The sequence below is a fragment of the Caenorhabditis elegans genome, chromosome II (assembly GCF_000002985.6).
Source record: "Caenorhabditis elegans chromosome II".
In the NCBI taxonomy this organism is placed as follows: domain Eukaryota; kingdom Metazoa; phylum Nematoda; class Chromadorea; order Rhabditida; family Rhabditidae; genus Caenorhabditis; species Caenorhabditis elegans.
The window spans coordinates 7,045,340-7,070,147 of NC_003280.10; the positions used below are offsets into that span (position 1 = coordinate 7,045,340).

The 24,808-nt window shown below is 36.3% G+C and overlaps 10 protein-coding genes across 13 annotated transcripts; 7 read left to right on the top strand and 3 right to left on the bottom strand.

Moving 5' to 3' along the window:
* Positions 1 to 533: 533 nt before the first annotated feature.
* tcer-1 lies at positions 534 to 4,732 on the bottom strand (the record flags this gene model as incomplete). Of its 4 annotated transcripts, none has more annotated exons than NM_001383878.3 (8): positions 534 to 769; positions 824 to 1,055; positions 1,104 to 1,550; positions 1,605 to 2,944; positions 3,463 to 3,649; positions 4,145 to 4,487; positions 4,547 to 4,573; positions 4,632 to 4,732. In NM_001383878.3, 8 exons carry the CDS (start codon positions 4,730 to 4,732, stop codon positions 702 to 704), a joined length of 2,745 nt encoding a protein of 914 aa, NP_001370832.1. The 4 variants fall into 4 exon arrangements, with proteins under 4 accessions (NP_001370832.1, NP_001380059.1, NP_001368025.1 ...); NM_001393111.1 differs by having other exon boundaries at positions 702 to 769; positions 3,099 to 3,649; NM_001381486.2 differs by lacking the exon at positions 4,547 to 4,573 and having other exon boundaries at positions 702 to 769.
* A 600-nt stretch (positions 4,733 to 5,332) lies between these two features.
* ZK1127.5 (putative RNA 3'-terminal phosphate cyclase-like protein) lies at positions 5,333 to 6,644 on the top strand. Its single transcript, NM_063044.7, has 3 exons — positions 5,333 to 5,465; positions 5,513 to 5,919; positions 5,967 to 6,644. The coding sequence occupies exons 1-3, from the start codon at positions 5,336 to 5,338 to the stop codon at positions 6,567 to 6,569; spliced, it is 1,140 nt and encodes a 379-aa protein (NP_495445.2). The 5' UTR covers positions 5,333 to 5,335; the 3' UTR covers positions 6,570 to 6,644.
* A 94-nt stretch (positions 6,645 to 6,738) lies between these two features.
* ZK1127.12 (TIGR04255 family protein) lies at positions 6,739 to 7,847 on the top strand. The gene is made up of 3 exons (NM_063045.7): positions 6,739 to 6,813; positions 7,015 to 7,138; positions 7,205 to 7,847. The coding sequence occupies exons 2-3, from the start codon at positions 7,022 to 7,024 to the stop codon at positions 7,826 to 7,828; spliced, it is 741 nt and encodes a 246-aa protein (NP_495446.2). The 5' UTR covers positions 6,739 to 6,813; positions 7,015 to 7,021; the 3' UTR covers positions 7,829 to 7,847.
* Positions 7,848 to 7,961: 114 nt separating this feature from the next.
* ZK1127.13 (Phage tail protein) lies at positions 7,962 to 8,497 on the top strand. Its single transcript, NM_001393113.1, has 2 exons — positions 7,962 to 8,198; positions 8,244 to 8,497. Exons 1-2 carry the CDS (start codon positions 7,967 to 7,969, stop codon positions 8,396 to 8,398), a joined length of 387 nt encoding a protein of 128 aa, NP_001380061.1. The 5' UTR covers positions 7,962 to 7,966; the 3' UTR covers positions 8,399 to 8,497.
* Positions 8,498 to 8,609: 112 nt separating this feature from the next.
* Positions 8,610 to 9,847, top strand: ZK1127.4 (Protein BCCIP homolog). Its single transcript, NM_063046.7, has 3 exons — positions 8,610 to 8,964; positions 9,012 to 9,524; positions 9,576 to 9,847. Exons 1-3 carry the CDS (start codon positions 8,611 to 8,613, stop codon positions 9,756 to 9,758), a joined length of 1,050 nt encoding a protein of 349 aa, NP_495447.1. The 5' UTR covers position 8,610; the 3' UTR covers positions 9,759 to 9,847.
* Positions 9,848 to 9,947: 100 nt separating this feature from the next.
* On the top strand, positions 9,948 to 10,834 carry ZK1127.3 (EAF7 family protein). The gene is made up of 4 exons (NM_063047.5): positions 9,948 to 10,048; positions 10,094 to 10,264; positions 10,310 to 10,545; positions 10,587 to 10,834. The coding sequence occupies exons 1-4, from the start codon at positions 9,958 to 9,960 to the stop codon at positions 10,707 to 10,709; spliced, it is 621 nt and encodes a 206-aa protein (NP_495448.1). The 5' UTR covers positions 9,948 to 9,957; the 3' UTR covers positions 10,710 to 10,834.
* Positions 10,835 to 10,844: 10 nt separating this feature from the next.
* cth-2 (Putative cystathionine gamma-lyase 2) lies at positions 10,845 to 12,621 on the bottom strand. Its single transcript, NM_063048.8, has 3 exons — positions 12,530 to 12,621; positions 11,860 to 12,481; positions 10,845 to 11,458 (listed from the first exon to the last, which is right to left on the bottom strand). The coding sequence occupies exons 1-3, from the start codon at positions 12,602 to 12,604 to the stop codon at positions 10,977 to 10,979; spliced, it is 1,179 nt and encodes a 392-aa protein (NP_495449.1). The 5' UTR covers positions 12,605 to 12,621; the 3' UTR covers positions 10,845 to 10,976.
* A 4,069-nt stretch (positions 12,622 to 16,690) lies between these two features.
* acs-6 (fatty Acid CoA Synthetase family) lies at positions 16,691 to 19,438 on the top strand. Its single transcript, NM_063049.5, has 9 exons — positions 16,691 to 16,748; positions 17,281 to 17,394; positions 17,529 to 17,614; positions 17,661 to 17,785; positions 17,827 to 18,043; positions 18,091 to 18,400; positions 18,442 to 18,744; positions 18,796 to 18,993; positions 19,038 to 19,438. The coding sequence occupies exons 2-9, from the start codon at positions 17,281 to 17,283 to the stop codon at positions 19,380 to 19,382; spliced, it is 1,698 nt and encodes a 565-aa protein (NP_495450.1). The 5' UTR covers positions 16,691 to 16,748; the 3' UTR covers positions 19,383 to 19,438.
* A 242-nt stretch (positions 19,439 to 19,680) lies between these two features.
* him-14 (MutS protein homolog him-14) lies at positions 19,681 to 24,627 on the bottom strand (the record flags this gene model as incomplete). Its single annotated transcript, NM_063050.6, has 18 exons — positions 19,681 to 19,898; positions 19,942 to 20,026; positions 20,076 to 20,166; positions 21,488 to 21,570; positions 21,617 to 21,687; positions 21,733 to 21,944; positions 21,995 to 22,136; positions 22,182 to 22,447; positions 22,493 to 22,562; positions 22,612 to 22,733; positions 22,809 to 23,004; positions 23,055 to 23,381; positions 23,426 to 23,491; positions 23,774 to 23,823; positions 23,870 to 24,078; positions 24,121 to 24,224; positions 24,271 to 24,419; positions 24,462 to 24,627. 18 exons carry the CDS (start codon positions 24,625 to 24,627, stop codon positions 19,779 to 19,781), a joined length of 2,529 nt encoding a protein of 842 aa, NP_495451.1. The 3' UTR covers positions 19,681 to 19,778.
* On the top strand, positions 20,279 to 21,712 carry nos-2 (Nanos-type domain-containing protein). The gene is made up of 5 exons (NM_063051.7): positions 20,279 to 20,415; positions 20,466 to 20,642; positions 20,694 to 20,933; positions 20,980 to 21,107; positions 21,153 to 21,712. The coding sequence occupies exons 1-5, from the start codon at positions 20,335 to 20,337 to the stop codon at positions 21,304 to 21,306; spliced, it is 780 nt and encodes a 259-aa protein (NP_495452.1). The 5' UTR covers positions 20,279 to 20,334; the 3' UTR covers positions 21,307 to 21,712.
* Positions 24,628 to 24,808: the final 181 nt, after the last annotated feature.

Consider the following 24,808-nt stretch of genomic DNA (forward strand, 5'->3'; position numbering starts at 1 on the left):
ACACCCGTACTCAAAAATGTTTAAAAATTTTATCAATTCAGAAAACCTTTTTAATGTTTTTATATTGTAAGAAATTAGTAGATTTGCAAAGAAAAATTTGGTAGAATTGAACTATTTCCCGAGAAATAAGCGTTTTTTGGAAATTTCGTTTTCATGTGCTACCCGTACTCAAATTTATCGTTGGACCTGAAATCAATAGCACTTCTGAAAGTGTTTGATTCAACATGTTTTTACAAAGTATGCCCATCAAGATATCACTAAATTTTCATGCACAAGCATAGAAATATTCTCAGAGAAATACCAGTATTATGAAAAGTTAAAAAAAAACCTTTTTGTTGCAATTTCAATCAAATTTTCTATACTTCCAAATAAAATTGGAGTTTTTTCAAGTAGAATCTAGTAAGCCCCAACACAGAAAAATGTTCTGAAAAATAGTATGGCACTCCCTATTAGACTTGCACTCCCTAATAGTATTGCAAGCGGGAAGACCATCGAAAAATAGTATTGCAGCCATATTAATAGAAGAAATACGGTAATTCTTTTTAGAATCAATGAGAGGCACAAACAATAAGTGGCTAAAAATACTGTGGATACAGGTACAAAAATAGATGGAGAACGGGAAAGTGATGAGATTGAATGAGAAGATTGGATCTGATTAAAGATGGAATATCAACAACTAATTTAAATACTTAATCAAGTGTTTATTGCTTTCTGCGATCCCGCTCTTGTTGTGTTGGTGGAGGCGGTGTTCCTTTGCGGCCCAAGTTTTCTGGAAATATTAATATGTAAATCAACTGTATCAATTTATGAGCATTTATCTTACCAATATGATCTTCTAGCATACGATCCCGTTCTGATGCACTCATAGCAGTCATCCGCACCCATCTCTTATCGTTTTCGAGAACTGACAAAATATCCATGTGCTGTTCACCTTCTTCCATCAATTTTTTCGACTTATGCGTGATGATTTTTGTCTCAGAAAGCATCTCCTTGAATTCATCAGTAAGGTGATCGTGCCGTCTCTCCTGCCAATCTCGGAAATCTCTCTCAACTTTCTGAAAATAATAAAGTTAAAGTATTTTAATTAAAAATAAATCACAAACCCTCTCCGAGTTGCTAGCAATTTTTACGAAAGTCTCTTCCTCGTCTTGAATGATTTTTTTAGCGTCTCTCCAGCGCATCATTGGTGTGATCTTCTCATGATTATCTAGAACTTGGAAGAAAGCCTCACGACGCTTTCTTTCCAAACTTTTGATATGATCATCAAAGAGCGACTCTTTGCGAGTTTTATCCAACATATCACAATTTGCATAGCGTTCATCTTTTCGAAGAATGCGTCGAGCCTCGTGCCAACTGTTTTCGGTAGATTTTATCAGATCGATTAGAAGATTTCGGTAGGTATCCTCGTGTTCGCCCATCTTTTGTTTCTCACTTTCTTTTGTGCGCTCTCGCAGTTGATTACCAAGTTCGGCTTCAACTTCTTTCTGACGGTTTGCAATGGCCGTTTGAGCAGCAAGACGCTTCTCACGTTCCTGCTCTTCTTCGATATCCTGAAAATGATATTTTAAAATTGAAAAAAAAAAACAATAAGACAATAAATTCACCGATGCTGTTTCATCTCCAAGATTCGCCACAAATTCTCGGAACAGAGATTCTCTGGTAGAACTACTATCGAGAGCAATGTATCTTTCTTCATCTTCAAGTGTTTTCTTCGTGGTTGACCATTTAGATTTGCGCGTGAGACCAGTCTGCTCTTCCAAAAGTTTCACAAAAGCTGCTTTCAGTTTTTCTTTCTTAGCACGTTTCTCGTCTTTTTCCTTCTTATGCAATTCGCCGACAAAATCGTTGAAAGCATCTTCTCTATCACGATTTCTTTCAACTGCTTTGTAACGAGGGTCTTTTCCGAACTTTGAAGTGAATGAAGAATACGATGACCGTCCATTGAGTTCGCACTCAGCAAGTAACTTTTGAAATTCTTCCTTTGCTTCTTTGACCCGTTTTCTTCTCTCAGCTTTCTCAGATTCAATTTTTTCCCGGCAAAAAGCATCGAAGCAAGCTCTACGCTCAGTAGCCCCAAGAGACAGGTAACGTTTGTCGAAAACAATTTTTGAAAGTTCCTTCTCGAACGTGCTTGATGTGGAAACATTTTTTTCTTCGAGCATTTCCTTGAACTGTTTCAGTCTCTCCTCCAATGGAACTTTCTCTCTTTCCTTTGCAGCTTGCATCTCAGCCTCAATTGCAGGATCAACTGGTTTCTGAAGCATTTGGCGAGGACGTTCCTTCTCCTTCTTTTGAGCAGCAATCAAAGCTTCCTTCTTCTTTTCAGCTCGACTTTTCTTAGCTTTTGGAGGACCATCCTCATCAGACTCAGATTCTGACTCGCTTTCTTTTTTAGACTGATTATTTTCTTCTTCTGCTTTTGGAGATGGAGGATTCTGAACTAGTTTGTCAACGTCTTCGCGTCCATATGTATCTGGTGGACGTTCCCAAACAGAGCACTTCGTAGAAGGATTGTAGAAGAATACCTTGTCATCACCGGTCCAAACAACACACCATGGAGTTCCACTGACTGGAGTGCTGCTAATGGGACGAGTCGAATCTTTCTTTTTAGCAGCTTCGGCGTTTACCGCAGCTGCAGCAGCTGCACCTGAAGCTTGTGCTTTAGACAATGGCATTCCACCTCCGCCATTGGAAGAAGTTTTCTGTTGAGCCATAAAAGCTGCCAGCGCCGCTTGTGCTTTGGCTTGAGCTTCAGCGATAGCAGCCGACTGTACAGGTTCGGGAGACGCTCCCCCTCCATTCTCTTGATCGATGAGAGCTTTTGGTTTTTCCCAAGTATTCTCTTGTGTTATCGAATTGAAGTAGTATTTCCGGCCATCCGGGGCATTAAACTCATTCCAGGCATCATCAGGATTTTGTGGGATTTGACCATGTGGCATTCGCTCTGAAAAAAAATCATATGTTAGGCATAAATATGAAAAATAAAATCTAATTTATATTCAGAGACCGCCCCTACGTGGATCCCGAATCTCATAGTCAAGAGATAATGATGATTTTCTATTATGACTTGATGGAAAACTTAGAAAAGTGGACATTACACATTAGTGGATGGCATGATGCTCGCACGGCATAGAATGTCCTTCTCGCAGCTCGTAAATCGGTAGTTGTTCCGCAATTTTTTCCTGTGGCTGTGATACAATACGGACTTTTTGATTATTACCACTGATTTTTATGTTTCTTTTTTCCAAACTTATTATCAAACTTTTCTAACAAACGCGTTTCAGCTTTGACAGCAATGAAGAGGAACGACTAGAAGAGCGACATAATCTTATGGAGAGATGAACCTAAGAATCTGAAATTTCTGTGCCAGGTTTAAACTTAACCTTCTGAAAATTAATTATAAATGTGCAAAAAGATGGAATCAAAAACATCAAATGCTAAAAGTTGAATGCAATTGCATACCTTCACGATTCTTTTCCTCTTCCGTGGCTCTATGAATGAGTTGAGCCAATTCTGGTTGAGTGACTATTTTAGCGTTTTGTGGTCGCTCCCAAATTGTGTTCCTGTTAACTGGATGATAAAAATACTTTTTTCCTTCAGCTGTCTCAGTTTCAACCCATAACTCTTGTCCTTCTTCACATCCCGAAAGCTGAAATACCGTATTTCTTCTATTAGTATGGCCTCCCTATTAGACTTGCACTCCCTATTGGTATTGCACCATGAACACCCTCCGAAAATTAGTATTGCACTCACTTTTAGTGTTGCACTCCCTAATAGTCTTGCGTCTACTTTTTTTCGGTGCAAACCCGCCTCACTAAATTTGAGATTTTAACAACATTTTCTGCGTCGTTTTCAACAATTTTCGTGAAAATTTTTATAAGATTGAAGTTTTTGAACTTTTTTGTTGCAATTTCAATCAAATTTTCTGAATTTTTACATAAGATTCGAGTTTTTTCAGAACAAAAGTAGTAAGCTCAAAGTCAGAAAAAGGCCCTGAAAATTAGTATTGCACTCCCTAATAGTCTTGCACTCCCTATTGGTATTGCAAGCGGGAAGACCATCGAAAAATAGTATTGCAGCCATATTAATAGAAGAAATACGGTATACGTTTCTAGACTATTTCAACAATTGAACATTTACTCACTCTCTTCAGACGTTGCTCCTGATCTTGTGGATTCGGCCCTGGTGCTTGAGCACCATATGCTCCAGGACCTCCGTTATAAGGCCCTCCGTACGCTCCTGGACCTCCATTTGGTGCAACACCATAACCTCCTCTGTATGGAGGCATGTATCCACCACGACCTGGCGGCATACCGCGACCGCGCGGAGCAAAACCACTGCTCATACCTGGTGTAGCAAATCCACGACCTCTACCTGCGAATCCTGGAGGAGCCATCCCTGGTCCACCTCGACCACGTGCAGCTGGGGGAACACCGAAAAAACTTCCAGCACCGCCTGGCGGTCCATTAAATCCTCTACCTCTGCCGCTGAAAAAATGTACTGATAATTTATTTAGATTGAGCATGTAAATTTAATTTTATAATACCTTGACGACCCTCCTCGACCATATCCACTGAAAAATAATATTTTTACGGTTTTCGTAAAATTAAGAATACCAAAAAAAAACATACCCAAAATCATCGCCTCGGCTTGATTCGTCGTACTGCTGGTCATATTTATTGTCGTGGTCTCCGTTATAATCATCGTAGTTCTCCTGATTTTCGTGGCTCATCTGTAAAAAAGAGCAGTTCATAAAGTAAAATCCAAAAACAGTAGTCTAGCATAATGGAATTACGAAAAGTTTCAAAACTATATCTAGTTGAGCTCTATAAAGATCAGCTATGTATATAACAGAGTGTTAATTGCTTGGCTTATATATTTAGTCATTCCCATTTACCCTAATAATACTTTGTAAACTGAAAACAAATAAAATAGTTGTAAAAAGCTCCGAAATATGTTGCAAAGGACCGCGTCGCACACCGCGTCGCGCTCTGAATTCTCACAATGGAGCGCGTTTGCATTATTTTTTTTCGCGGAATTTTTTTTGCAGTTGCAGATGAATACAAAAAATTAAAAGGATTTAAAAAAAGTCTTTTTAATTAACTGATTTATTAAGACACAAAACGAGTAAACGTTTTCTTTATTTTTTGCTGATTTGCAGATAATATATGCTCCCAATGAAAACTGCTCTCTAGCATTTTTAGTTTCTATTTGAGCTCAATCCTCAAATTGGAGAATTTTAATTCAAATAAATTTAATATTTATATGCTGTTATTTTTCAATCGCTTGTTTTTCTTCAATTTTCGTCTTGACTGATGGACACATTTTTCAGGTAATGTCCAGTGAAACTCTAGAATTCAGTGGATGCAATTTCTTCCGAATCAGACTAGCGTACTCAATTCTCAGCGGAAGACCCATCAGAATAATAAACATCAGAAAAAATGATGATAGACCAGGAATCAGAGGTCGGTCTACTCATTATCAACTTGTATCACATAAAATATTATTACAGATTTCGAATCAAAACTGATCGGTCTACTTGAGAAAGTGACGAACGGTACTAAAGTTGAAATCAGTCGAACAGGTACTCAAGTCATTTTCCGACCGGGAATGATTACTGGCGGTGTTGTTAATTTGGATTGTGGTACCGAAAGATGCATTTCTTACTTTTTGGAGCCTCTTCTATTGCTTTCTCCCTTCTGCAAAGTTCCAATGGTAATCAAATTGAAAGGAGTTACAAACGCACCTGGTGAAATCTCAGTCGATGGTATGAAAGCTTCTTGGTTGAAAGTTTACAACAAATTTGTGCTCAATGATGAGAAACTTGATATCAAAATTCAAGCTCGAGGATTGAAACCAGAAGGAGGCGGTGTTGTCGTGTTTACCGCTCCAATTGTTAAAACTCTTCGGCCAGTAAAAGTGAGTTTACTTTATTCGTTTCTTCCCAAACAAAATGTTAATTTAAGAGACAACAAGTCGGAAAAGTTTGTAAAATTCGAGGTCAAGCATATGTTACTAAAGTTACACCTTCACTAGCTTATCGAATGATTGACGCTGCAAAGAAAGCAATGCATGGGTACATTTCGGATGTTTATATTACTGTTGATCAACGGAAAGGTGATGCTGGTGGCGCTTCTCCAGGATATGGTCTGTTCTTAACCGCCGAAACGACAGAGGGTGTTATCTACCAAGCAGAAGCTATTTCAAGACCGAAGGGCGAATCAGGAGTTCCAATTCTTCCAGAAGACATTGGAATTGAAGCCGGTCATGCTCTTCTTCAACAAATTTACATGGGAGGTGCCCTTGACAGTAGTGCTCAAATACTTGCAAGCACATTTATGACACTCTGTCCTAAAGATGTTTCACACTTCCTCTACGGTCCTCTTCCAATGTATAGTGTACACGCACTCAGGCATCTCAAACAGTTTTTTGAGATCGAGTTTAAAATGGAAGACTTTAAAAAAACATTGAAGGAAGAGGAAGCTGATCTCAAAACAGGAAGTGCCGATAAAGCTATGGTTACCGCTGTTGGTGTAGGATACAGCAATTTGAACAAGACCATTCTATAAATTACTCGATTTGTTTTTTCGTTGTTATGATTTCTCTATTGTTATTGTTGTTGGTTTTCATTTAAAAAATTGTTTCACATTAAAGTTTTATTCTGAGATTTTTCGAGTTTGTTTCTCAATCAACTTATTTTTTATTAATTTCGAATTTTGTTCCGATGGGTTTTTCCAGATGTCGTCCGCAACAAGTCAGGTAACCCTTCATCCTTATTCAAAAAGGCCCCTGGAGCATTATCAACAAGTTCTGGTAAGATATCGTTTTCTTTATTCGGTGTATAGGAAGTCATATAAAATTTTGAAAAATTGTTTTTTGTTTTCTGTTTCAATAAATGTTTAGTGGCTTGTCATTCTTATTTGTTTGAATGATCCAAGCAGTATTTGATCTTTGGAAATATATTTTCAAGATTTTGTTGAATTATACAAATTAAATTCATAACCTGTGTTTCAGTTTCAAAATGAACGTACTCTCTTCTGATGTCTGGGAATATTTTTGCAAAAAGTTGTCGAATGATGAGCAGAGCAATGTAGAAGAACAAACAGAAGTGTATTCGATGATCGAATGGATTGCTCAGGTTAGCTTTTTTAAATGAAGATTCACTCGAAATTATAATTTCACCGTGATTAAAGTATTTCTTCAGGTCGAGGAGATGCATTCAAAACCGATCTACGGTAACAGTGTCCGATCTACGGTAACAGATCGTGATGACAAAGAAGTAATGATCAGAATTCCATTGATGACTCAAGTATTCGAAGTTGTGATGAAGAAATCAACTGGTTTTCCAGAAGAAGCACCCAATTTTAGTGGAATTTTCACTGAAGGATTTAATTCTTACGAATGGAATTCTCAAAGTACTCTGTGGGAATTAGCTGAAAGTGTTACGGACTTTTTGACTACTATAGATGCAGCTATTCTTGAAATCAAAGAAGTGGATATAGACGGCTTTCAAATTATTTCGCTAGAAATAGATGAAGAAGAGAATGGGCATCTCTTAGTTCGACTGAAGTCGTTTAAATATAACGAAACATTAACAATTTCTTTGAATGTCGAGGATTTCCGAGGTTTTCCTCGGTTTCTCCGCTGCTCGAATCCGTCAAGAATGGCAAGCTTCGATTGTGAAAAATGGATTGCCGAAGATAAATTGGGAACCAATCTGCGAAGAATTTATGGCGAATTGGAGGCAGCCCCCCTTTCGGAAAAGCAATTTGACAATAAATCGAAAGATTCATTGGAGGAAGTTGAAGAAATTATGGATTTTATCTAGAAAAATAAATAATTTATGTTTTGTACTTATTCTTTTAATTTTTACACGTTCTTCGCATTGGTTTGAACCCATTTGATTTTTTTCTGCAATCTGTACAAGGCTGTTTATTTTGAAACTAATTGGATCTTTTCAGGCCAAATGTCCTTCACGGTTGGCCCTGCTTTGAAGCTTGATCAAGATAAAAAGGAACTCCACTCGATTCCTTGTAGCATTCAGTATACAGGACCGGCTCAGATTTCTGCAAACTTTATTCGTGAGAAAATCGATGGAGAATCGATGGAAAGAGGAATGTTCAGAGGAAGAGGATTGGAAGGTGCTGAGTGGAATGCACCAGAAGGTTATGCGATACATGTTCTGAAGGAGAGAAAAGGTAATGAGGAAATAAAGCTTATTTAAAGCCATAAAATTATATTAGGTCCGAAAGGAACGATTCTCGATATAGAGTCTGGACCTGATTCGATTCGTGTTTGGCAATGGGACCGAACGTGCGGCGAAAACAATGCTGATCGCACGGCGATTGCACGAGCCTCGAATTATCTTAAAATTGCACAAGCACTTGCTGATGACTAGTTTCAAGTGATTAATTTGTACTCTATTCTAAATATCTCAATTTTTCATTGTGATCTCTTGTGTAACATTATTCAACAAAAATTAAATTTTTTAAATTAACCCACTGTAATAATGTTCACTTTTTATTTGGTTTTAAATGGTTATATACCATTTTTATACTTTATTCATTGTGTCAGTTATATGTTTTTTTATAGTCTATAGCATTTTTCAGAATGGGTCGAGTTTTCAAAAAGAAAGGAGGTGCTAAACGTGAAGCCGAAGAGGAGAAGCAAGAAGAGTTGGTTATGCGAAAGAAGTTGAGAAAAGAGGAAGAACCAGAACCAGTTGAAGACGTAGAAGAAGATGAAGATGTGAGCGATGAGGATGATGAAGATATTGACGATGAAGAAGAGGATGAAGATGAGCAGAACATTATGGATTTCGATTTTGAAGCATATCCACCATCGGAAGATGATCGTGATGGTATTGTGAACATGCTCACTCAGACATTCCTAAGAACAGATATTGACTTGAAAGCAATGTCAGAAGGAATCATCGCTAAAGCACCTCATGGAGTCGTCTTGACTGTAAGTTTTAGTGCATAATTATGTAGTCTTTAAAAAAACATTTTCAGCAAGCTTACGACGATGAGGAAACCGAAGAAGATTATATGGCTTACGGGTTATGTACAACAGTTCCTCTCAATGATAATAAGGATGATGCTCCAAAGTTTATCAAAGACTTATTCACATATGTTTTGAATCGTGCAAAGAAAGGAGCTCCTACTGAAATTTACAAGAAAATTGAAGAAATTCAAGTTTCTGGTGATGGTAAATCGGCGTTGTTTGTCAACGAAAGACTTCTCAATTTTCCGACTATTGTCGTTCCTCAAATCTTTGGAAGCATTCGTGAAGATTTGTCCGGCTTTGAAACGAAATATAAAACTATCATCTACATACAGAAACTGCGCATTGTTGAAACTGATGGATCAGAAGCAAAAGTTGGCGCCAGCTCAAACGGATCTAGTGGAGTAGCTGGAAAAAAGAAAGGAAAAATGGGAAAAGCCGAAAAGAAGCGAGCTGCTGCGGCTGCACTAGCAAATGCTGAAATCGAATTCGACAATCCAGAAGATAGAGTTCTATTTGAGGTGAAATAATAAGGAATCAACTAAATAATTTTCAATCGATTTTATTTTCAGATCAAAGAAGGAAAAGAAATTCATTTCGACTATCCAGTTCACATGGATGTAGAGCCTGGAAGTAAATTCCACAGTACCGAGAAGGATGGAAAGAAATGGAATCCATTCCGTCGCCTTGTCATCATGGATGACAAACGTTTCGATGCATTTTTGAAGAAAGGATCCGATGGAATTATAATTTAATTCTTTTGATATAACTTTATGTTAGATCAATTTTTATACAATTTTTACTGTTGCTGTTGTTGTTGTGTTTTTTATTTTAAAAATAACTTTCTTATTGAATCTAGACTTTCATTGGATTTAATATTTAGTTTATTCTAAATTTATGTTACCTTTTTTTAAAACTTATACGCTTTATGTTTTCTTTCTTAGTTATTTCTAGATGAGAGTCCTTACAAAAAAGACAGAAGAAGAAATTCGTCGTGATTTTTTCGGACCAGTTCAAGAGGCGGCTTGCAAGCCTTATCTTCTAGGTAAGTAGTCTTGTAGCTTCTTTTTTTTTAATGGTCATTTTCCAGATGTTGATCCTCGAAAATCGTGGTGTGAGCTGTCAGAACTCCGTCTGAGCACTTTAATCTGCGAGTTTAAACCGATCGGAATCAATAAACATTTTCATCTAATTGGAATAATTGAACGTATGGGAAAAGTGTTTGACAATGAAAATGCTCAAGTCGAAATATTTCTAAGCGGTCAGTGAACTACTCGTTTAATGTTTTTTAATGATAATTTTTAAGAAGAGAACAGAGTTGCATTCCGTAACCAACAAAGAGACCTCTTGATGGGAGGACGCCCAGAACGAACTTCATATCCGCCTAAATACTTGTGTCGTCCTTCACTTGAAATGATCGAAGATAAGCTCAAAAAATGGTTCGGTCTGAGATTCTGTGAAGAAAATGAATCGTATCCAAGCGAGTTTAATAGTGTCACCGATTACGAACTTCCCGAGTATATCATGGCTGAAGTGCGCGAGGTAATTTTGAAACAATAGATATTGCTTATTTTTGTTCATAGCTTTCAGATAAGAGAGCAGAAAGAGAAAGAAACACAGACAACGGGATCGTCGAGTCGGAAAAGAAGAGTACCATCCCCAGAAGATTGACAGAAGAAGATGAAAATTATGACATTCAAACTTAAATGATCTCTCTATGATTCCTTCTACGCTATCTAATTATAATTCAATGTGTACCTTTCTTTCATATACCAATTGCAAAATATCATGTTATGTATTCCAATTTCTGTTTCGAATAACAATTATCATTTTTCATAGAAAAAATTTATTGGATAGTGTAAGACACAATTTGAGTCGATTAGTTAGAGGTTGTGGTGGAGACGAGTGGGCAATTAAAACTAGTACCGGCTTTCAGATTTGAAACAAATGCATATCATAAAATGATTGAAAAGTTATACTTTTGGAATGGCAATCTTCAAAGCTTGATCCAAATCAGCAACCAAATCATCGAGATCTTCAATTCCAACAGAGATACGGATAAGGTTATCAGTGATTCCAAGAACAATTCGAGTTTCAGCAGGCACTGAAGCATGAGTCATGATAGATGGAAGCTCGGCAAGTGATTCATATCCTCCAAGAGATTCAGCCAAAGTGAATACTTTGAGAGCAGAAAGGAAAGCACGACTCTCTTGAAGTTCTCCTTTAAGATAGAATGAGATCATTCCAGACATTCCCTTTGTTTGTTTCTCATGAACTTCATGTTGTGGATGAGATGGAAGAGCTGGATAGAGAACTGATTCGATACGATCATTGGCTTCAAGGTATTTGGCAACAGCAAGAGCATTTTCATAGTGAGCTCTCATTCTGATGTGAAGAGTTTTGAGTCCACGATTAACAAGGAAGCAATCAAATGGAGATGGGACTGCTCCGACGGCTGAAAATAATAGCATTAAAATTTTGAGTTAACGATTAATTTAGCTATCCAATGAGATTTTAAACAGTTTTATAATTTTGCGACATTTGACTCAAGGTACATGTTCTCGATATGAGCGAAACTTTGCTTCTACAGTACCCACAAGTATTTAGCAATTTTTTTTATAGTTCCAATGTATTTTATATGATTTCTAAAGCAGAGAAACTGATTTCTTTTCTAGAAAAACACGAAGAAATTAATATTGAAATTCAGTGAAAACCGTTAAGAAAAAATTCGAAGCACTTGCGAATACAGTAGCTGCCAAGTTTCACTAGCTTCAAGACCGGTTACCGTATCTATGCCTCAAAATGACAAAATTATACGACTAGATTTCACTGCGTACAACAGCACAGTAAACTAACCAAGTTGCATGAAGAAAAGATGTTGTTGGAACTCGTCATTATCAGTGATAACAGCACCCATAACAACATCAGAATGTCCATTAATATACTTGGTAATTGAATGAACGACAACATCCGCTCCAAGAGAAATTGGGCGTTGGAAGTATGGAGACATGAAGGTATTATCAACAACTACAACAATTTCTGGATTGGCTTTCTTTGCAGTTTGGACCACTGCGGCAATATCAACAACCTTCAAAAGTGGGTTAGATGGAGATTCAAACCAAACCATCTTGGTATTTGGTTTGATTGCTTTCTCGAGATTCTGAACATCCGTCAAATCAACCGAATCGACTTCCAATCCGTGATTAGGAACAGCAACACGGCGGATATATCTTTGAGTACCTCCGTAGACATCATCAGAGCACACAATATGATCTCCGTACTTGAGAAGATTGATGATTGCGGAAGTTGCGGCAAGTCCTGAAGAGAACACTTGGCAGTGTTTTGCGTCTTCGAGAGCAGCCAGATTCTTTTGAAGAACATCACGAGTTGGGTTTCCAGCACGAGAATAATCGTGTCCCTTTGGCTCTCCTGGATTATCCTGTTTGTAGGTCGAGGACAAGCTGATTGGCGGGACCACCTGAAAAGTATCAGTTCAGTATTTATATTCAGAATACCTATGACAAACCTGATTCATATCCCATTGCTCTGGTTCTTGTCCAACGTGGATAGCAGCAGTTCCGAAGTGTGGGAAAGTAGCCATTTTAATCTTGAGACAGGCTGCAATAAGAAGACTGATGTCGAGAAATGATAATCAAATGGATTTATAAGTGTGAGAGAAAGAGGAGAGAAAAGAAAAAAGAACGAATGAAAGGGGCGGGGTCAAACGAAGGGTCGGTCGACACGCCGAAAGTTTCAATGAAATCGTTAAAGAAAAAAACGTTCTTGACATTGGTCAAAAAGACGTTAATCTTCTATTATTTTTAGATTTTACAGAATGTAGCTGATTAGGCAAACAAGATGTTAAAAACGGAAGAAAAGAAGAAAAATAAATAGTGATGTGCAAAGAAGGAATGAACAATGTTTGATACTATTGAATGATGTACACATCTGGAATAAACACTCTTATCAAATCTCCAAACGAGACCATTTTGCAGAAAAAACCGGATATGAGAAGAAGCGTGGGAAATTGAGAAATTTGAAAAATAAAAGATAAGATTAACGACTGATAGGTGGCGTATTTTTCATACTTCAAAAAATAATATGTATTTGGCACAAGTTTGGTAATAAATTTGACATTTCTGGGGATTCTGTGGTGTTTTTATATGTTGGTTAAAAACAATTTTTATTGCTCAAATATGGTTTTTTCGTGAACAGCTGAATATTTGTAAATTCTATAGTATTTTTTGAAAAGTTCGGAATTTGAATTGTATAATGTCAAGTCACATTCTACGAACCAGAATCTTAATTTTTAACATGAATTGGCCTAATACTAGTAATAGAAACATTTTAATAGAAACAGAGGTTTCTACAAAAATACATTAATCCTACAGTACCCCGACCCTATCCCTCCCTACTAATATTTGTTTTTATAGTAAAAACTTAAAAATCGTGGAAAATGTTATTTTGATCGACTTCCAAAAGGATAGAAGAGAACTAACTTAAGTAATTACAACGTTGTATAAATAATAGAAATTTCCGAAAACATTTAAGGATGTATAAAAATTTCTATATTTTAGCACCATAAGATGAGTTTTTTTGAAAATCTCCACTGGCTCTGCATACAAACTACAGTAGGCCAACAGTATCATGACAATGTATCAGCTCAAGTTCACAAAGAGTTCTTGCTGCAATTATTTTTTTTTACAAACTATGAAAGTCAGTAATCATAAATGTATTTACTAATGACGATCTTGAAACAAAAGATAACACAGTTTGACGTGACTTACTATTAGAGTTTCCAAAGTCTTGAAGGAATTTTAAATTAACTGAAATCACGTAATTGTGCAGTTTGAACACTATCTTAATGTTTATTTTGTTCCTTCGTTTAGTTGATATAATATTTATCACATGTTACAGTTTTTTTTTTCAAAAAGTTCAAATTCCAGTGCCAATCACCCCACGTGGAGGTCTACCATGTGGTATTTTGTTTGAGAAACATGTCGATGAAATCAAATCCTCAAAGCATCGATTTCTCTATGTCTCGTATCATTTTTTCGTTATCAAAAAGAGAGAAGAATTTGTCTCATTCTCTCGTTGTGTCTACTGCAAACCAGCCACATGTGTGTCTCGAGCAGTTGGACAAAGGGCACCAGAAGGAGAGAGTTCAAGTTCAAAATATCATTTGGAAGAGGCAGATAGGGATTGAATACATAGAAATGATGATAATTGTGACGTGTTTTTTAATTGGCAACCTTGGCGTGGAAAAGATAAGATTTGAGACGACATTTCATTTGCAGGAAGTCTTGAATTTGGAGGAGGAGGAAAAAGAAAGCGAAAGTTTCAATTTATTGATCAATTGCATTTTCTTCTAGATTTAGAAATAGGTAGAGTTGCTACCAGTAGGTTTACATTTTATTGCTTGTGATCAGAAAGCAGGTTTTACCAATTTGCTACTTGAATGAAAAATTAATTTTTTAAATGTATAAGTACCCATAATTTTAGATTAACTAGATTAACTAACTAGATTAATAATTTTCACCAAAGGTGTAAAAATGTGGAGTTGTTGCCGAATTTGCCAAAACATTCACTGAAGGATCTAATAAACCTCAAATAAATAATTATTTTGAAAGCTATTTTCAATTCTATCAGAACATTCTGAAGGTGACCTCGTATTCTTAAACCAACCGGAACTTGGCTGAAAATCGAAAATTTAAAATGTTTCATGTCTATACTGTCGTAAAAATTAAGCCCACCTTTTAATTTTAATAATAATAAGCAATTTATGTATTCTGGATACTAGAAAAAGTAGACAAAAAATGATTTTTTAAAGGTCTGTGAACATACTTACTTATATCATATTAAGAAGTAGAACAGCAAAAGATTATTGAAGTTTGATTCTCCGTTTTTTTCATTAAGTATGTCAACAATTGATAAGAGTTCAGTGACACATACGTCACTATCTCAAAAACATTTGTCAGCAGAAATTCAAATTTAATTTCAATTTCAAGATAACAAACCAACCTCGCCATGTGCTACTCACTTGATAAAATTATAAAATTTTTACGATTTGAAAATTAAATAGACATAGAGAGGAAAAAGGTCAGAATGGCATGTCTAGTGAATGCTCCTGCGCAAATTTATATGGACGCTGCTTTGCGTCCGCTCACCTCCCGCCCCTCAATCTGAGCGGCACGCGGCAGACAGTTGCATCAGCCGTTTGGAAGGAATGGAGAATGTTGATAGATGTGAAGAGTTAGAGATCATAATGATTGAGAGATGAAGAGAAATGATATACTTTACAAAAAACTACTGGTCGGATGGATGGGGACTTTTGAAAGTTGAAGAGCTCTTTGAAAAATAGAAAACTGAAAAAGAAAATTGATATTTGACAATTTCAAGTTCAGAATGCAGAGGACATTTAAAATTCCTAGAATTTTTGAAAATATCAGTGTAATTTTCTATTTTCAGCTGAAAGTTAAACTCAAAGTTAAAAAAAAGTGCAAATTTTTTATGCTTGTTAGTTGAAAAGCAAATAGACATATTGTCTAGCAACTGAACTTCATAATTCGTCCTTTTATATACGTTTCCTTCCAACTTTTCTGATTTGTCATTGTCATCATTTGACCTCCTCGTGTCGATTTGTGTTTTGTCATCATTATAGGAAAAACATATGTTTTTTTGTAGTAATGAAATGACTACGATGTGTTCTTTAGAAAAAATATTACGAGTTTTAGAAATTATTTCATCAGCAATTGAGGATTTGATTAGGAATTTTGATGTTTATGGTTAATTTGGCAATTAGTACATGGAATTAAAATAAACTTGATCATATACAGAAAACGAAACGAATTGGTGGAAAATGAAGAGTAGAAAGAGAAAGAAGAAACTAGAGATGGAAATGGGAGAAGCGGATGGAAAATCGATGCGGAACAGAGAAGCGGAAAGCGGAAAAAGTGTGAAGAGGAGAAAAGAGCACAGAGAAATTTGAGCATTCAGCATTGGGATTGAAACTTTACGAAGTTTACAGATATTAAAGACATAATAAACAACAAGTGAAGTTATTTTGGTAACTAATAAAAATAAATGTAATCACACCTTGTAGATATTACAAACTTTATAATTGCTCGATATTTCTCAAAATTAAATAAAAAACACTCAAAAATTTGGCAGTTTACCAAAAACATTTTTGGCACTTTACAAAAACTTTTATTGGAATAACCTATTACAATATTCGATCATGTTGGTTTATCATAAATATTAACAGAAAAATTTTCACTTTTCACTCTCCGCCAAAAATTAAATTTTGATTATATGGGCTTCAGACTTTTTACTTCGTTCTGCATTTGGCCATCCATAAAAGACTTACAGGATAGCTAGGTTTTCATTCAGATAACTGAACATTTACAAAGGAATTCATAAGAATTTCAAATAACTGCGTTATGATAACTGGCAAAATAGTCATGGGATGATGCTTGATTTTAAAAGTATCAAAATAACTTTGATTTTTCTGCGAGATCTATCAATACATTTTGAATAAATTGAATCAAGAGAAACCGTGAATACCTTCTAAAAATTATGAAAATTATATAAATCTAGAATAATTCAACGTGACATTCTAGTTTACTCTACAATTTCGAATATCAATGATCGAAAATCAGTTTGTATTTTTGTTCATTACTCAAGTTACATCGACTATTTGATATCATCGCAAGAACGTTTGACACCGATTCAGTTTTCTGATAAATGTAAGTTTTGGGTTTTGGAATTGTTGAGAAGTAAGAACAGTTCTAAAACGATGTGTACGTATAATGGCTCACAAACGCCTTTGTAAGTTGCAGTGTGCACTTTTGTTGTAGACGTACGTTCATAATATCCATACTGAAAGGCTTTTGATGGATACACCGCAAATTGACTGTGTCTCAGAAAATTTCTCAACTTCCCGTTTTTGGAGAGAAAAATAAGAATTGATATACTTTCGGACTAGTCTGGTTGTAGTAAATTTCAAAAAATCTCAGAATCCACAGCTGATAGATTGAAAAATACGTCTGCCACACTTTTTGCCCATAATTTCAAATCTCATTGAGAAAAAAAACGCGACTTAATAAGTGTTCAACGTGGTTCTAAAAAAGCGAATCATAAGTTTAAATCAACTTTATTGTTATCTTTTTCAAATATAAAAATTGTCAACAATTTTTCACCAGTTTATTTTTCGTGGATGTTTTAAGTTGACAAGAATTAATATTTCTAATAGAAAATCAAAGAAAATTACATTTTCAGATGGTTTTCGTGTCCAAAGCTGCTTCAGTAAAGCTGTCAACTACTACAGTTCATGAGAGAATCTTCGAAGCTTGTCGCATTCACGCTTCAGCTAACAAAGATGCCGTTTGTTTTGTGAGTTCTTACCTTAACAATTTTTATTTACGGAATTTGGATTAATGGTAGAATAGGATTGGAAGTTGTGTCAGACTATCTATTGTAATTGAAGATCAATATAGATTGAATTGGACATTATGTGCATTATTCAGATCGATGCTGAAACAACGACAAAAAAGAAATTATACAAAGATGTGGAACCAACAGTGAATAGTTTGGCAACAGCTCTAGTGAAACTGTATTAAACTTCACATATTTTCTGAATATTATCAACTGAATTTCAGAGGCTTCAAGCCTGGGGATGTAGCCTCTCAAGCATTTCCAAATTGCCCAGAATTCCTTGTTGCAATGCTTGCAGTTATGAAATGTGGAGGAGCAATGTCTAATGCCAGTGCAATTTTCACAGATTGTAAGTTGGACTGTAGTTTAGAAAAATTGGAATTTATTCAGATGAGTTACAACTTCAATTTTGTGATTCAAATACATCTATTGTGTTCACTGATGAGGATCGTCTTGCCCGTATCCGCCGTGCAACAGCAAAGTGTCCTGGTGTTCGGAAGATCATTTGTCTCCGCACATTCCCATTGCGTACGGAGTTTCCTGAGAATGTTCTCGATTATGTAGAGTTGACACAGACACCTGATCAGCCTATTAATGTGAATGTTAGGTATGATTCTGTTGATGTCTATTCATTATAAATTCACTTAATTTTAGTATGGACTCTATCGCTTTACTTCCTTATTCATCTGGAACTACAGGACGCCCGAAAGGATGTCAACTGACTCACAGAAATATTGGAGCCATGTTAGACGTTGCAAAAGCTCACCTCGAGACTGATGTTGCTCCTGCAATGTTTGGTAAAGAAAAGGCTACGTGGCACAAAGAGCACACTGTCCTGCTGCTTCCGTGGTATCATGCATATGGGCTGAATACAATGTTTGAGACAATATTGCTGGGAATGACTGGAATTGTTTTCAAGAAATTTGATACAATTGTGATGCTTAATCGGATCAAATTCTACAAGGTACTACTATTTTCAAAACTTCTACTTTATAATATTTTCAGGTTAAACTTGCATGGTTAGTCCCACCAATGCTCATATTTCTTGCCAAAGATCCAATGGTTCCAATCTTCAACACTGCTCCATTCTTAAAAGTTATCATGTCGGCTGGAGCAACTGCTGGAAAGCAACTGTGTGAAGAAGTGAGCAAACGATTCCCGAATGCGTGGTTGTGTCAAGCATATGGAATGACTGAAATGGTTCAATTCACTACAATTCCACGCTTTGAAGATGGAAATTGTTTTGAAACTGTTGGAAACTTGGCTTCAACTTATGAATTGAAAATCTTGGACAAGGAGAAAAAAGAGGTTCGGGATAAGCTTCTTTTAATTTGAAATATTTATCTTATGCATCTTCAGATTACCACAATCAACACGGTTGGTCAATTGTGTTTCCGTGGACCAACAGTCATGAAGGGATACTTGAAGAGAGAAGAAGCTGATATCATTGATAAGGATGGTTTCTTGTTGACTGGAGATCTGGGATCTATTGATGACAAGGGACGTATTCATGTGACTGGACGAATCAAGGAGTTGATCAAGGTTAATGGAATGCAGGTAGATTTCTGTTACTTTTATGTTCCATCAAATAATCTCTTCAGGTTCCACCGGTCGAGATTGAGGATGTTCTTCTTCTTCATCCAAAAGTTAAGGATTGTGCTGTAATTGGTGTTCCTGATGAGCACAAAGGAGAATCTCCAAAAGCGTATATTGTGAAGAAGGACCACACACTGACTGAAGCAGAGCTCACTGAGTTTGTTCGTCAAAAGTTGTCATCTTACAAATGGATTGATACATATGAATTCATTGATTCGATTCCAAAGCTTCCATCCGGAAAAATCCAACGCAAGAAATTGAAGAAAATGGCAGAGTCGTCGGGATCCACAGAATCGGAAGCATCGGAGCCAAGTCAGTCGGAGAGAAGCTCTCACAGCATTCGAAGATAGATAATGAATATAACTACTGGTGGCTCGATATAGAAATGATAAATTTGTATGCTTTGTGTATTTTATGTTTTTTGTAACCTGAACACATTAGTTGTTTTTTATACCAGAATACAGCAGTGAACATGTATCAAGAGTTGTTAAAACTTGTTCCTACAGTATCTCCCGAGAAACTTCGGTCTTTGAACCTAGCGAATCAGTGCTTCTAGCCCTTTTTTACCAATCGAATTCCTCACAGGATACCAACTGAAACTATAATTCGTTAACATTTCCGATACCAATTTTTTCCAGACTCGATCTTCTAAAGTCACTTGGTTTTATGTTTTATAAGTTTTATAGATAAACTACATGAAAAAATGGTGCATTATATCGATAACACATAAAAATTATAATTTAAGCTTATTGACACATTTGCTCCTGACTGTCAATCTTGGCTAATTCATCGACCAAATATTTTCGAAGAGCTTTCATTTTATCAATAGCTTCCTTCTCTTCCTTCCATTTCTCGCCGTGCGTATCCTTAAAAAATTGTTGGTGTTCATGTAAAAACGGTAAAACGAACCATAAAATATTCAGCACATTCTCTGAAACGATGGTTCATGTAGACTTTGATCCTACGGCGTTCTGAGTCATAGTCTCGCTCCGTGCTGAAAAATGGTATTTTGTAAAAAAAAATCTTTTGGTTTTTGAACTCACTCCTCGACATTTGCTCTAAGTTCGGTTGCTAGTGATTGAGCATGCTCGATAACTTCATCGGGAATTGTTGAGAGTTCAACCAGCTCGAAACCTGAAAATTGTAAACCTAGAAATATTAGATTTTTTGGTTTTGATCTACTTTTTTGATCTAATCGAAAATCATTATTTTTAGTTTTTTACATGCGCGCCCGCTAAAAAACACACACAGACGACGGAAAGGGGAAATTCAAGCCATTTGAGTTTTTGTTCTTCTTGAAAGATGTCTCTGGGTACTCCAAGTGAACCGACTTCGACTCTCGAATCAGACATTTTTGACGATCTTTCGTTGTATTATCTAGAGGTAAAATATCAATATAAATTTTAAAAAATAATTAAATTTTAAAATTTCAGGATGTATTCCTTTCCGCCACAACGCCGTCGCCAACATTTGATTTGAGTGATCCATCGGATCCATCACTTTCGGATTCGTTTGACAGTGAATGGTCACCAATGACTCCATGCTCAATAGAAAGACCGGAGACCTCAACATCATCAATCTTCTCGTTTGAAGCTAGACCCATCAAAACGGTAAGAAAATCTTTTCTTCTATGAATTAATAAAAATCAAAATATTATTTAGCCGCCACCTGCCGAATATCTTCGACTTCCGACATTCCTGTCAACGAATAATTCCGGATTTTTCGATTCAGTTGTCGCTTCGGATTTCAATTTGTACGGGAAGTTCAATGATTGGTTGAATGACAGCAAGCCTCGCAGTGGATCGTTTGCGATTGAATCTGCTGAAGAGCTCGCGAGGAATCCAAGAGAAACTCGCTCCGAGCCCGAAGTGCCATCATTGTTCAAAAGGCGTGAATATGGAGTAAGTTTGCTGGTATTTCAATAATATAAAATCTATATTTTTCCAGTGTGGATACTGTCGTTCCGTTGGATATATGCGATGGGAAACGCATACACGTAAGAAATGCGACAAGCTCAGCTCATTGGCTCCATGTAAAATTTGTGGAGCTCGCGGTGAAATGAATCACACCGAGACGTGAGTTGAAATATATTCAATATATTTCTAACGTGAGCATTTCAGGTACTGCCCAATGAAGCCGTCGAGCCAGTTGTTCTTCAATGAGGATTTCAGCCGAGACTTCGAAAACCGACGATTCCAGCGCAGTCGTTATCAATTTTACAAGCATTCCTCATTAATTCAGAAGATCTACGCATCATCCGAAGATTCTTTCTAGAAGATCCAATTTCTCAATACTTTTTTATATCGGGTCCAACCCGTTTATTTTCTACAAGCTTTCACAAACAGATAGTTTATTGAGTTACCCGTTCATAGCCTTTATTGATTCCAAATTTCCCATCTCACACTTTTCTACGGTATACCATTTACTTTTTCTGCTAATAATCAATTATTAATACCGTATAATGGTCCTCTATATTGTCCACGTAACAACTTGTGCTTTTTCGTCGAATTTTCATCAGTTTGTGGAAGAAAGTGATAACTGAAAGAAAGAAGTTTTGAAAGGAATAGTTGTAGAAGTAAATCACTTGTCAATTGCATTTGAATAGTTGGCGAGAGCCGCAATATCGAGAAAATGTGTAGCCAGGAAGGTATAGCTCTGAAAATAAAAATTTACAATTCGTTTTTTTGTTGTTACAAGCACCTGTAACTTTAGAACTTTCTCACAAATCGCATAGGTGATGGCGATGCCTTCTTCAGTCGACGTGCTTCGTGCTAGCTCATCAAGAACTACAAGTGAGTTTTTATCGGCATACTGTACGATTGCAGCTGCATCTGACATTTCAGATGCAAATGCAGACTTATTTCTGATCAACTCGTCGTTATGACCCATTCTGGAGAAGATACGATTAAAAACTGAAATTAATTCGACGATAGAAAATAGCAAATCAAAACTTTTAGGTTACTTGGCAACGAAGCATAGTTTGCTGGAATGAAGCATCCTATCTGTGCCATGATTGCCAGTTGGGCAGTTTGTTTCAGATATGTCGACTTTCCAGCCATATTTGGACCCGTAATAATTCCGAAACGACGATCTCTTGTCAGACACTGAAAATAAAGATGAAATGACATCAATGACTTCCTACTCATTACCGTATCGTTTGTGATTGTTTTCTCGGAATCATCCCAGTCCAGGATAGGATGACGTCCTTGACTAATTGAAAATGATGGTCCAAATGTAGGTTTACATGTGTCACGTAGATCCGAATAAGTTGCAAGACCACATAGGAAGTCAATACTTGAAAGAGCATCCATTGCATAATAGAGAACAGGTATCATTGGTTGCATTTCTTCAATCATATCACACACAATTACATCACTCGCCAAAAACATTTCAGCTACAACTTGCTCTAGCCGATCTGCAATTTATAATATCATAAACTGAAAAGGTTTTTCAAAATCACCATTATATGCGATAACTTTTCTGGAATTGAATGTGACTGTAGTCCTATTTCTGAACACATCTAGGAAATACTGTAATATAGATTTTTGTATTTTTTGAATTCATTTTTCAAAAATTTACTCTGGGAATTGTTACAGATTCAGCCTGTCGAGTCACGAAAGTGTAGTGGAATCCACGTGATTGAGAGAAAGAAAGACGAACCGACGAGTTACCATGAAAATATTCAGCGATCTCTCGTGCTCCTGAAAGAATTTGGAAAACAGACTTGAAGTCCAAGTAATTTATTCATTAAACTTAATGGAAAGAATAAAAAATACCAGTTTCTTCAACATTTCTGATTATTTCTTCATAAGTCTGTCTTGCCAAATCCAACTGAACAGCTACAAAGTGCCGGATAGCATAGCACTTTGTATTTTGAAGATGTAAGGAATTCTTTTTACCATCCAAAAGTGAATCATCAACCTTTTCGACAAGAATATTCATTATTTGATCGAAGCGAGGATCCTTGAGAAACTGCAAATATTCTACATTCGACACAGAATCATCCATATGGACTCGTTTACTTCTGTTTTTTCAATTAAAATATTTGATTTCATTTTGGCCGAGTGCAGAAGAGTTCGAATTCCCTGAATAACTTTCAACGTATGCATCAATTTAATAATCTGGTTGATTTTGGCTTCCGATTCGCGAACAGTCCATGATGTGGACGTCTGAATGCACATTGCAATGACTCTATCCAGCTCATGAGCTCTTGATAGAGTGCGTCGTAGTTTATCTTTCAACTGTGGTTTTCCAATAAGCTCTTCAATTGCTTCCTGACGAGATTGAATTAAATAAACATCTGTAGAAGGTTGTAGAACGCTTGATCGAAGTAACCGATAACCATTTGTCTGGAAATATTTGAATTGGATGCAGTTATGTCAATATCACCTACCGTAACCGTATGGTTCAGAACTGACATCAATGTTCTTTTTTGTTTCATTTGAAACTTTCTTGCTTTCTGAAATACTCTCGAAATTTATCAATCGATCCTCGTACTTTTTTGTTCCGCAGAGGCTGGCGGAGTTTACAAGCGTAAGACATGGTTCAACTTTTGTTTAAAGCTTTATAAATGGAACATAGATGAATATTTCGAATGCTAAATGCAAAAAGAATCAGCAAAAAAGCTCACAGCCCCGTCCTTCTCTGCCGAAAAAACACCTTTTAAGGATCGATTGCTAAATTTTGGCAGTAAAACTGAATAACCTCTCGAAATAATGGATTAATGACAAAAAATACTAACACTTGCGTCATCGGCGTCAACGATCTCCAAACTTTCCCAAGAGACAAAATCTGAAAGTTTCCAGTTTAGTGAGTCTTTCAAATAATTAAATATTACCAATCATACAAGTGTCGTTCACTCCCATTTCTTTGATTCTAAGAGATTTTACACGAAAGAATACGCATCGAGTTTCGTGAATATATTTCAGTAAGACTGCAAGAGCTCCAAGAGCTAATGTTCGGCGCAAGCAACCTTCAGAAACCGTCGAAACTTCTGCATTCATCAGTGACTGGAGCTGTCGTTCTCCTCTTTCAGAATTAAAATATCTGAAAAATTATTGTATATTTAGGACGAATTTTTTTTGATACTTTGAACTAATAGACTGTAGAGAAGCTTCAGGAAATGCAGTCATTAAAGCTTCCCCAAGAAGTTTCGTAGATCCTCGTTCTTCGTTTCCATTTTGGATTACGATCTTAATATTTGAAATATAAAACTTGTCTGAATGTTCAATTTCTCACATCAAATGCCTCATGAACATTAATCATTGTCTTCAATGTTGTGTATTCTCTTGAATCTACAAATTCACATAAATGAATTTCTGGAAAACAAGTGTCGTGCAAGGCGATTCCAATATGACCTTCACAGCTTCCCCGTCCTTCCATAACAACTGAAATTAATGTTATTTTAAAAATTTACAATTTTTCGTTACCGATTACAACATCCGAGTTCACATTTTTTGTTGTTGTATTATTTCCAGATGAATCAAGAAGGCTCTGTGCATTTAGTCGAACTAATGATCTTGAGAACTTTTCTTCTGATCGAGATTCCGCAACTTGCTGCCTTTGACGTCTTTGGAAACTTTTATTACTGTACATCTACAAAAAGGGATGGGATTGACAAGAAATTAATGGGAGAGGAGAAAGAATAGTGCATACTGTAAATAAGAAATTCGTGTAAAAAAGATAATGCAAGCCCGCTCCTCTGGAATATTAGGTGCGCGAAATTCAAAAAACTAATTTAATCAACGGTTGTTTGTTTGTTGCCTTCATGAACGTT

What these genes read in the sequence shown, in the direction of transcription:
- acs-6 (NM_063049.5), top strand. Translation starts at nt 17,281, where the DNA reads ATGGTTTTCGTGTCCAAAGCTGCTTCAGTAAAGCTGTCAACTACTACA. An exon ending in GCAACAGCTCTAGTGAAACT is followed by an intron (nt 17,615 to 17,660) that starts GTATTAAACTTC and finishes ACTGAATTTCAG; the next exon opens with AGGCTTCAAGCCTGGGGATG. An exon ending in TCAAGGTTAATGGAATGCAG is followed by an intron (nt 18,994 to 19,037) that starts GTAGATTTCTGT and finishes TAATCTCTTCAG; the next exon opens with GTTCCACCGGTCGAGATTGA.
- ZK1127.3 (NM_063047.5), top strand. Translation starts at nt 9,958, where the DNA reads ATGAGAGTCCTTACAAAAAAGACAGAAGAAGAAATTCGTCGTGATTTT. An exon ending in TTGCAAGCCTTATCTTCTAG is followed by an intron (nt 10,049 to 10,093) that starts GTAAGTAGTCTT and finishes GTCATTTTCCAG; the next exon opens with ATGTTGATCCTCGAAAATCG. An exon ending in AGTCGAAATATTTCTAAGCG is followed by an intron (nt 10,265 to 10,309) that starts GTCAGTGAACTA and finishes ATAATTTTTAAG; the next exon opens with AAGAGAACAGAGTTGCATTC.
- nos-2 (NM_063051.7), top strand. Translation starts at nt 20,335, where the DNA reads ATGTCTCTGGGTACTCCAAGTGAACCGACTTCGACTCTCGAATCAGAC. An exon ending in AAGCTAGACCCATCAAAACG is followed by an intron (nt 20,643 to 20,693) that starts GTAAGAAAATCT and finishes AATATTATTTAG; the next exon opens with CCGCCACCTGCCGAATATCT. An exon ending in TCAAAAGGCGTGAATATGGA is followed by an intron (nt 20,934 to 20,979) that starts GTAAGTTTGCTG and finishes ATATTTTTCCAG; the next exon opens with TGTGGATACTGTCGTTCCGT.
- ZK1127.13 (NM_001393113.1), top strand. Translation starts at nt 7,967, where the DNA reads ATGTCCTTCACGGTTGGCCCTGCTTTGAAGCTTGATCAAGATAAAAAG. An exon ending in TGTTCTGAAGGAGAGAAAAG is followed by an intron (nt 8,199 to 8,243) that starts GTAATGAGGAAA and finishes AAATTATATTAG; the next exon opens with GTCCGAAAGGAACGATTCTC.
- cth-2 (NM_063048.8), bottom strand. Translation starts at nt 12,604, where the DNA reads ATGGCTACTTTCCCACACTTCGGAACTGCTGCTATCCACGTTGGACAA. An exon ending in AGCAATGGGATATGAATCAG is followed by an intron (nt 12,482 to 12,529) that starts GTTTGTCATAGG and finishes GATACTTTTCAG; the next exon opens with GTGGTCCCGCCAATCAGCTT. An exon ending in TCTTTTCTTCATGCAACTTG is followed by an intron (nt 11,459 to 11,859) that starts GTTAGTTTACTG and finishes TATTATTTTCAG; the next exon opens with CCGTCGGAGCAGTCCCATCT.
- ZK1127.12 (NM_063045.7), top strand. Translation starts at nt 7,022, where the DNA reads ATGAACGTACTCTCTTCTGATGTCTGGGAATATTTTTGCAAAAAGTTG. An exon ending in TGATCGAATGGATTGCTCAG is followed by an intron (nt 7,139 to 7,204) that starts GTTAGCTTTTTT and finishes GTATTTCTTCAG; the next exon opens with GTCGAGGAGATGCATTCAAA.
- ZK1127.5 (NM_063044.7), top strand. Translation starts at nt 5,336, where the DNA reads ATGTCCAGTGAAACTCTAGAATTCAGTGGATGCAATTTCTTCCGAATC. An exon ending in TGATAGACCAGGAATCAGAG is followed by an intron (nt 5,466 to 5,512) that starts GTCGGTCTACTC and finishes ATATTATTACAG; the next exon opens with ATTTCGAATCAAAACTGATC. An exon ending in AAACTCTTCGGCCAGTAAAA is followed by an intron (nt 5,920 to 5,966) that starts GTGAGTTTACTT and finishes TGTTAATTTAAG; the next exon opens with AGACAACAAGTCGGAAAAGT.
- ZK1127.4 (NM_063046.7), top strand. Translation starts at nt 8,611, where the DNA reads ATGGGTCGAGTTTTCAAAAAGAAAGGAGGTGCTAAACGTGAAGCCGAA. An exon ending in CTCATGGAGTCGTCTTGACT is followed by an intron (nt 8,965 to 9,011) that starts GTAAGTTTTAGT and finishes AAACATTTTCAG; the next exon opens with CAAGCTTACGACGATGAGGA. An exon ending in AAGATAGAGTTCTATTTGAG is followed by an intron (nt 9,525 to 9,575) that starts GTGAAATAATAA and finishes TTTTATTTTCAG; the next exon opens with ATCAAAGAAGGAAAAGAAAT.